Below are 9955 nucleotides of genomic sequence, written 5' to 3'. Positions count from 1 at the left end.
GATGAACCATTAGAAGACCCATTAAATGGTTAAATGATGAGGATTGTTAATAAGTAGATATATATATTGTAGTCATTATAATATGATGTTAAGTTGATGAAAATAATACATCTTAAAAAGTTTCACATCACCTAAGATAAACAATGACATGAGTGATAGTGCTTTTATAAAGGACTTAAAGTTCATGACTTTAAAGGTTCCAAGTAAAAAAAGTTTGTATTTGACTTTTTTTATACTCTTGTATTAGAGTGTTATGAAGTTTTGACTAAATTCTTACTTTTGAAAGTGTAGGTGTGTACTTATACAAATTTTCACATAATATTATCTTGTAGTTGTCATTAGACAACTGTCGTGATTTTTCTCCAATTTTTAAATTTTTACTTTATATTCTTGTGTTAATTGTTTTTATCTTATTTATCAATTGGTAAGATAATTCTCAAAGTAAAAATGTTCATATTCTTCGTAATGACGCTTTATTTTTTTCATCAAATGAGATATATTTTATCTCAAGAAAGATCCATTACACATAGCAGTAGAAAGAAGGACATAGAAGAACAAGAACTTTACCTCAACAACCAAAGGTGTCGATAAATAAGAAGACACGAGCTTTTTTTGTTTGAGTGTACGAAATCTAGTCACTTTTCATCCAAATGCCTAGAAAAAAAAAAGAATGATAAGATAAACATACATACTTCTTTAAGAAAGAAGTCACTAAGATCTTCATGTAGATTGTAAGGTCTAGTTTTTTGCCCTAAAGTTTTAAGGGTTATCTTAAGCTATTGGGCCTAAGGGCTAGCCCAAGGGATAAAATCACCCCAAAGTCTGCCCTAATTGATTCATTGTGCACTTTCAGAACCTGCTCCCTTGGTGCTTAGAGCCGCAGTCGTCACTCCGCTAGGGTTCAGTCTTGGAACTCTGTCGCTCTTGTTCGAGCCAGTTTCGTTCCACGTAAGTTGCATCACATCCCATACCTTTCTTGTTTAGCACAGTTGCTTCGAGTTCCAACTAGAGTCGTACCAAGTAGCTCCGTGCCTCTCTGTTCTTGTGTTTCCAGTTCGCTAAACCGTCCTAAGAGCTACTACGTTTCTCTATTCGCACCCAGGAACTCAGCTGTTAGCCCTTTTCCAGGTAAGGGAAGCTAGGGTTCGCCCTGTCGTTGTGCGTATTCAGTTTATGCTACTATTTTACCTGTATAATATGCTTGGTGTGCTAATATGAATGTGTGAGCGACATTGTTGAACCATGTGTGGACAATTGTGTGTTTGTATGCGCGAGAACAATGGTCAACTCTGGTTTTCTTGCCCAAGCGAGCATTCTCACCTATGCGAGATCAACAGAGGCTCACCCAAGCTGCTTCACACGAGCGGTCGCTCAAGCGACCCACATTGTTCCTGAGCGAGCGAGCATCTCGCCCAAGCGAGAGGGGTCTCGCCTAAGCGAGATCCCGCGTGAGGCTACTCTTCCCCTTTTCGAGCCCTTGCCTAGGCGAAGGGGGCTCGCCTGAGCGAGACCCTTCAGCTTGAGCGAGTAGCTGGGCGAGGTAGTGTAATGCTTGATCGTTTCCTTGACTTTGAATGGTTAATGTTTGCTTGGATTTAAGTATTGTGTTAAAAGTATGAGGCAAATGAGTATGCATGAGTGGTGTGATTCATGATTTATGGATAATGGGTTTGGCATGGGATATTAATGAAATGGTTGGTATTAAAGTGTCATGGTAATGTGATGAGTTGAAATTCTATATTCATGGATGGAGTATGATGAATTGGAATGAGTTTGACCTCGAACATGAAAGGTATTGGCTTTAAAGGTTGGCCTAATGAATATATATTTGCATGATGTGTATTACTTGGTTGTATGATTATGTTTGGTCTGTGTCAGTGCGTAATTCATGTTAGTGGGTATCATGATGGTACCCCATCTGTATAACTTGGTAAGGATTCAAGGTAAGGATTGCATCCTGACGCTCTAAGGAGTCAGTTAGTCTCACTTAGAGCGGATTGACTCCTGTGGTGAGAGTAGCAAGAGGCTTGAAACTCATTAAGGGCTAACCTTGTGTGTGAGGGAATTGATTCATTGTAACACTTGTAACACATAGCTCGGGGGTGAGCAGCTCGGGATGAGCAGAGGTATCCACCACAAGTACAAGCATCCGTTAAATCCGACCAGGTTATATGTATCCAGATGAGTCGAGTCTTAATGTATTGTTTGGAAGGTCTTAACATGCTTGTGTGATGTATGTATAATGGACTGTGTATATGCATCTGATTGCATTGATGAAATGGTTTTGGCTCTAGCTTACCCTTTCTTGTTTGAATGTCTTGTATGTTATCCTTTTACTTTTGCGATGATCATCAATTTATTGAGGGGACCAGATGCGAGAGGTACTCGTGACCAACAGGGGAGAGAGATTCCGCTGCATAGTCTACTTGGGCTGGACTTGATGTATTCTTGTTGGGCTTTTCTTTAGGGCTACGGCCCATGTATCAGTTTGACTTTTGATTCCTTTATGTTCCTCTTAAACTTTATAACTTGTTTTTCTGTGGCACTGTGGTGTGCCTTATATTGTAAGGAGTTGGGTTTAAAACTCTAAGATTGCGCTATTATGTTACCTTGTGCGACGTTTTCGTTAATTATGTTTGTTAATTTAATGGGACATTACATAGATCCTCATGTCAATGTGTAAAAACTCAAATTAATCTTATTTAAAAGAATTATTGAAGAATAGCTAACTTATGCTCGATGGTCAATATAATGTTTAAAGTCAAATGATAAAGTATAACTAAAACTTGATGATCTAGTAAGAAGATTCAATCTGAAGCACCCACCTATATTAAAAGAATGATTATCTAAATATGGTCTCTTCTCTAGTTGCTTAATTTTGGAAATAAAAGAAATCTCATTTTGCTTTTCTATAATCACTGAATTTAGAATACTGAAGCTTAACTTAAATCTTTATGATCTTTGTTTAGGTTTTCATTTAAGTGTAACATATCCTTTGATTTACAGTTTAACAAAGATACACTTGGTTTTTAGTAGATTGATATGCTTTAACAAATTTTAAATTCTCTGAATTTTTGTAAGCATAGGATACAATATATTATAATTATTAATTCTAAAAATATAAAACATAATTTATTCCTTTTAAGCTTTGAGAGAGAAAAAATCTTATTTAGAATATATTGAAAATTATTTTATTACGATGTATTATATAGAAAATGAATTATACACTATACATAATATAAATACTTCAAATAAAAATTAAAAACACAATACAGTTAAAAATAACAAATCATTATCTTGAAATTAAATAATAAACACGTTAAATAAATAAAATATATACCTAAACATATAGGTATATTGATTTTAAAATAATGCCTTGTTTATACTAGGTACATTTATTTTTAATACTAAACTAGTTATAGTTAATAAGAAAAAATAAAGAAACAAAAGAATGTCAAATACTTAAAACTAACAAATATTTTTCTAAGAACAACCAAACAATGTAATATTTGAAGAAATTAAAATCATATTTAAATATTTTTTATACAACGAACATTCGTCACAATAAAAAAAATATCATTACCCCCAATGAAATCAATTCTGGTCGATTGATTTTATGAACTCGTAATGTCAGAAAAAATGGGCAGAGCTGCTTGTTATTATTGTTCAGTCTCCAGGGTTGACGAGGCTGCAATTACTAAAATTACAAATACACAAGCAGCAAGGGATGACCATCCCAATTAATTTTCAGAAAACACAAATGCTTTGACCTTTTCCTCGTATGTATAGCGAAATTGTACAAAATTAATTTTCATAAAGATAGCTAGCGGACAGCTTGGCCTCCAAAATTCAAGCTAACTTCAGCTTGGCCACTTAAATAACTGATTTCTTCATGTAATCAAACTCGCTTCAAGTATGTTAATATGCCTAAGCCAGCAACAAGTGCAGCTCCAGCTGCAGCAGCACTATATGCAGAGGCCCATGCATCTGAATAAGCATAACTTCCTGAACGGGAACTTTTTACGTTACCACGTGGTCCTGCGTAGTCTAAATGCAATTTCAACCCCTACAGCATTAATAATTCTTAAGTCAAACTCTTTTCAAGACACATACTTTATAAACATCTTTACCATAAATGACAGGTCCACAATCTACTTCACCGAAATTTTACATTTTAGTCCCAACATATATTTTCATATATTTTTTGTACTTTTGGTCCTTGCATAAAAAAGTCGGAATACTTATAATTCTAGTAAACAAGAGGGATTGATTTGTAAACAGTTTGCATATGGCTACTAAAATGTAGTCTTTCATTGAACATGGAACTAAATTTATAACTTAACCTATATTAGACATCCATCATCTTTCTCTAAAAGATTTTCTCAGATCTACAAATCTATTTCCTTTTTCAATATTAAGAAAGGAGACAAAACTTTCCTTCAGGACTCCAGACCTGAAGATAAACGCACCATACCTTCAAACCTGCTGTCCTAGCGTGATCCACAGCAGTTGCAAGATCACTGTCTGAAGCCAATACAACTTTGTCATGATCTTCATCTTCATACTGAAAAGGAAAATACAACTAGCTTCCCTTAGAAGAGGATTATACAATCAATCTCAAGAAGAATACAAAATAGTCTTATAAAGTACCAGAATTTGCGGTACGTTGTTAGGATCAATATCATCACCAAGTCTCTGAATTATTGAAGTTATAACGTCTTTCATGCTCCGGGTATCTGAACATGCAAGCAACCATACAAACAACTCAACTGATAATACACAAATATAATTGCCTTGAAATAAGATATTGCATGCAAGTTACTCAGAATGTAGGCATTCCCTGAAACCAAAGTGAAGCAGACATGTTTGTCTATGGAAAATAATATTAGGACTTCCATCCTTTACTTCCTGACATAGTTTAGTGTAGACCATTGATTAATGTACTACTGTTTTTTTCTTTGAAAAAATCAATGACTCACAATAAACCACGTCAAAGAGTAAAAGATAAGAGCAAAAAAATAGGAGTCATAGTATCATTTTCCTTTGTGTATCAATTATTACTACAGATCTTACTGACAACATGTACACGCAACCCATTCACATTCAAGTGAAACTTATAGAAGAACTATAACTATAAGTTATATGCTGTCAGATATTAGAAGGAAATTGCAAATTAAATGCTGAATGATGACATGTGACAATTTGCATACCACAAGTGAATCTGTGCATTCTGCCCTTTTTATCCTGTATCTTAAAGGAAAATGTATTAGCCATGCTTGATGAAAGGTAAGGAATGGACCTCCCCGTTTCTCCTCCATCAGAAGCCAATTTCAAGGAACTGTCACTGGTGCATAATCAAAAGTGTGTAAGTATATTAAAAAATACTAATGTTTCTTGAAACAACTTAAGCGAAAATAACCTTCGTGTATCATCATCATCGTCATTTGGAGTTAAGGCCATGGCTGAATCCCAAAATCTTTGCATCAAGTTGGTTGCTGCTTCATTATTCCCAACCTGATAGTGGAGGAAAATGATATCATTATTTCCAACCTTATTGTGGCCAGCACCAATGTTTTTCTTTTAAATTTGTTAGTCTAATTCCATTAGGAATTGCATTGGTCCATCGTATTTGATCTACCTTTTTCTTATTTTCAAATCCTATACTCTTAAGATAATTTTGTGAAGGAAAGAATAAACATGTAAATTAGTTGCCTTAGATTTAATCATCTGTAGCTGCTGAAAAGCTTTCAGATTTTTAAATTTCCAAGCAGCTAAAAATTGGTCGTTCTAGACCAACTCATAATTTCCGTTGAGATATTACCAATTCATGAACAGTAGATAAGCCTACATTTAACAATACGAAAAAAACCAAATCAAAGACATGTCACAATATTTTACTGACAAGAATCATTCTAGACTGTCACAAATAAAGCCATTTGTCCCATTTTCGTGCAGCATGAATTTAATATTCTAGTCAACAATAGTATAGTAGTGGACTCCAAGTCAAAGGTAGATAATACACCTGACTTACTGTCGCCACGGCAGCATGAGTAACATGGATCACATCGACCACAGCAACTACACTGCCATCTGTTTTCAACCACTAAACCAAGTTAGAAAAAAATATTGAAGCATATACCCGTTAAATCTTCCTCGTCCCATATGTATTGCAATTAACATTACCTCTATTAATCACAGGAAGATGCAAAAATTTTCCGTCATGCATAGTGTGAAGTGCATCAACAATGGGCGTATCAATTACTACACATTCTGGATTTGGAGTCATAACCTGCATATTTATTAAATAAGATCAACAAGAAAAGGATGAACACTCAAAATGACCAATTTTTCATCTAACACGATAGAACATAGGAACTTAAACATTAATAGATATAGATGCTGCAGAATCAAAGAATGGAAAAGGAAAACAAAGGTAAACTACTTATTCTAATCAATGTAAAAATAAAACGTACCTTCTCAATGGGAGTTGATTCGGGAGAAAGATTTTGTGCAATTACCCGCAACAAGATATCTTTTGAACTATTGAAATTTTTAAGCAGACATCAAAATTATTCCAAGCATGTATAAATGAAAGTTGGGGGAAAGCCAAAATCTTTTCATGTAAAGACGACTACTGGTCGTGTCAATGACCACAAACTTACGTGAAGATGCCACGAGGTTTGTCATTAACTGTCACAACAGCACAACTCTCATGAAATTCAACCATCTTCTTTGTTGTTGTCAGAACTGAGTCCGTTGGTGATACTGTTACTAGCCTAAAAAGAATCATTATCTGTTAAAGTAACTTGGATGGTGAAAAAACATATAGAAATTTAAAATTTATATAATTTTTTCAACTCCAACAAAAGAAGGTATTACCTACTTTGAATTCTCGGAAATGATTGTAGACAACGATGGCTTGAATATTTGCTCCCGAATAGTTTCAATGAATGATGTGTTGGACTCTGTGCAAAGGCCAAATACAACGTAATATTAAAAACTGTGAACATAACTAATATCTAACTGTTTTAAAAGTAAACTACCATACAAACCAAAAAGCAAAACATGAAAACAAAATGGTTTACAAAGCAGAACCTGATGTTCCCCAGTGTTTTTCAACTCCTTCAACAGCTGCTGCAATTGCTTTTCCTTTCTCAGCTGCCCTTTCCATACGGGCAATGGCATCATGCAAACACTTTGCTATGTCTAGTAAAGCCAAAACTTCTCCATTCTCCACCACAGGTAAATGTCTAAATCTCCCTGTCAACAAATATCAGCCATGTATTCAAAAAGTAAGATATAGAACAATAACTAACTTGAAAAGTTGAGTGTTTCTCTATATATACTACAAACCTTGCACCATCTTTTGAAGGGCTTCCGCAGCAAGAGTTTCAGAAAGGACAAATACTGGATTCCTAGTCATGACTTTGGAAACTGGTGTGTTTTCAATGTTAATCTCTTTGGCAATAACTCTTGTTGCTATATCCTTTATTTAACCACAAAATAAAACATGAAGCTGTGTAGGTTAAAACTGCAGAAGCCCAGGCATGGACTCAACTTTTTTTTATTTTTCTTTCTAAAAATTGAGAAAACCATGTACGTACCTTGTCCGTGAGGATTCCACAGAGTAAAGCATTAGAATCAGTTAGTAATAGAGCATCCACTCTACGGGCAGCCATCCGACGACATGCTTCATAGATGGTTGTTGTTTCAGGTACTGTCAGGGCCTTTGTAAGTCGCAATGATTTCACTGTCCGCTCTCCTGCTAATGCCCTGATCCAATTTCATGTACCAACGAGGGAACATCCCATTATTTAAATTTATAGGACTTTCAATAAAAGGTCCTCTGTTCTAAGATACTTATGAAGGACCTATTATTGCTTAAGAATAACTCTATTTGAGTGCATTCAACAACTCCCGAAACCAATTCAATTTTCTTAAGTCAAACTTGTTGGCATCACTGATTGGGTACGAAATATGCAATTAAAGAAAGTAGATTCTTATGTATATAGTCATGTCAAGATCATCAACCTCTGAAACAGACTCAAATTTATAAGGGGGACGAGGAGAAATTCTTGTATGGAAACGAATGTTCAAGGCATAAATCTACTTACTCAAAAAAATAAATTACTCTAGAATTCAATTTGTTTGTACCTATTTTACACCTGCTTAGACTTTAACAAAAGGATAATGATATTCAATCAAGTAAAGTTGATGGTACCATCATAGCAACCAAATCAAAGTCAAAGTCCTTTATTTTCATTATTGTAAAGCAACCACTCAGCCAATCAGGCAAGACTTTGCATAGCCACGTTTGTTTGACGTAGACACTTCGAAAATACCGAGTTTCACAATTATGGCAACACATATCCCAAATAGCTGCTCAGAAAAGCGATAATTATCGGTATACCACAAAAATAGCTACAGCTATAAAATCCATAATATTTCAAATTATTACAAGGTTAATTTTAGCACATGAAATAAAAAAGCGATAAAAGGATTTTTATTCTTATAAATAAACAGTAAAAAAAGACCATAATTTAAGGAGGATTAAGATTCAAATTAACGATTCGATTAATTTGGGCATGGTATCAAAACCAATATTATTAGAGCGGGGAAAATTAACAAGAAAAGTAGTGAATAAGTACAACATACACAGGTCGGAAAGACGTTATTGATTTTCGAGAAGTAGCGTTAGGCACTCCTGATTCGGAGGCTTTCTTCGTTGAGGAAATACTCCTTCTAGAGGCACCGGTTTGACTTGCCATCTCACCTCTGCTCCAATATCGCTACAACGAAAAAAAAGCATCAAACACACGTCAAATCCGACACAAAAAAACAAAGAGTATAAAATCGAAGAGTCGTACAAGCTAGCTACAGCTCCGAATTGAAACAGATTGATTGAGTTCGGATGGAGAAGTTGAAGTCAAGGCGGCGCAAGGTTTGGTGGCTAGAAATATTGCCGGGAAAAGGTTTCCGCCGGAGAGGAAAAAGAGGAGGGAATGAGAGAGGAAGAAGTTAACCCTAGAGAGAGATAAGAGAAGCGTAGAGAAGGGTGGAAGAAATATTGAAAAGAGATAGAGAAATCAAGAATTTCAACGTTACTGCTATGTAGCCAATGGAAGGCGTGCACGTCACTTATTCCTCTTTTGTAGGAAATTGGTAATTATAATAATAAATTAATTGGCAGTAATAAAATAACCACATACTCCCAACATAGACATTGAAAAATAAACAAATTATTCTACGTAATTTATATCGATCGATATCTTTATATAAATAATTGATAAATATAACACATTTTAATGTAAGTTCTAATAAAAACTATTTAAATTTTTAAACCAGTATACCTTAAAAGAACATAGATTCGTTGGTTATTGGTTAATTTCGTATAATATATATATATGGTTAATTTCATTAATATGAGTAAGGTAATTCTATTTTATTTCTATTGATATCACAGTACGATTTCGTCAATATATTAATGCTTGTTTTAGGCGGAAATGTAAACCAGTCAAACAAATTTAAGTTTAGGTTACTAAAAGTAATATATTTAATTAGGTTTGACGGGTTTGTTTATATAGGTCAGAATTAAAGTTTGAATTTGATTTGGTTATAATTTTCTAGGAACAAGGGCAACTGATTATTCCGGTTATATTTTTAGTGATTTTCTAAAATTTTATTAATTACCAAACACACTCACGTTAGAAAGTGAAGTAAAGTAATAAAAAATAATTTTAACTCACGTAGATGTTAACGCCTTTGATAACATCTTTGATGATAAAATGACATTTCTAAGAAAATAGTATTATTTATTTAAAATACGACTCTTAAAACCTATTATGTTAATTAATTATATGTGTATATAAAAATTATTATTATTTTGACAGTAAATATAAAAATTAAAATTATTTTATGAAAATTAACATAAAAATATATAATTATATATATTTTG

At 34.0% G+C, this 9955-nt stretch overlaps 1 protein-coding gene across 1 annotated transcript; it reads right to left on the bottom strand.

The window, feature by feature from the left end:
* Positions 1-3630: 3630 nt before the first annotated feature.
* Positions 3631-9116, bottom strand: LOC114164081 (CBS / octicosapeptide/Phox/Bemp1 (PB1) domains-containing protein). The gene is made up of 15 exons (XM_028048587.2): positions 8868-9116; positions 8656-8789; positions 7605-7773; positions 7354-7486; positions 7096-7260; positions 6884-6965; positions 6663-6776; positions 6474-6540; positions 6184-6289; positions 6023-6090; positions 5420-5514; positions 5211-5344; positions 4651-4736; positions 4475-4564; positions 3631-4066 (listed from the first exon to the last, which is right to left on the bottom strand). The coding sequence occupies exons 2-15, from the start codon at positions 8766-8768 to the stop codon at positions 3899-3901; spliced, it is 1590 nt and encodes a 529-aa protein (XP_027904388.2). The 5' UTR covers positions 8769-8789; positions 8868-9116; the 3' UTR covers positions 3631-3898.
* Positions 9117-9955: the final 839 nt, after the last annotated feature.

This window comes from Vigna unguiculata, chromosome 9 (assembly GCF_037176805.1).
Source record: "Vigna unguiculata cultivar grain cowpea cultivar isolate G323 ecotype 2 chromosome 9, ASM3717680v1, whole genome shotgun sequence".
In the NCBI taxonomy this organism is placed as follows: domain Eukaryota; kingdom Viridiplantae; phylum Streptophyta; class Magnoliopsida; order Fabales; family Fabaceae; genus Vigna; species Vigna unguiculata.
This window is presented reverse-complemented; position numbering and strand designations above follow the sequence as displayed.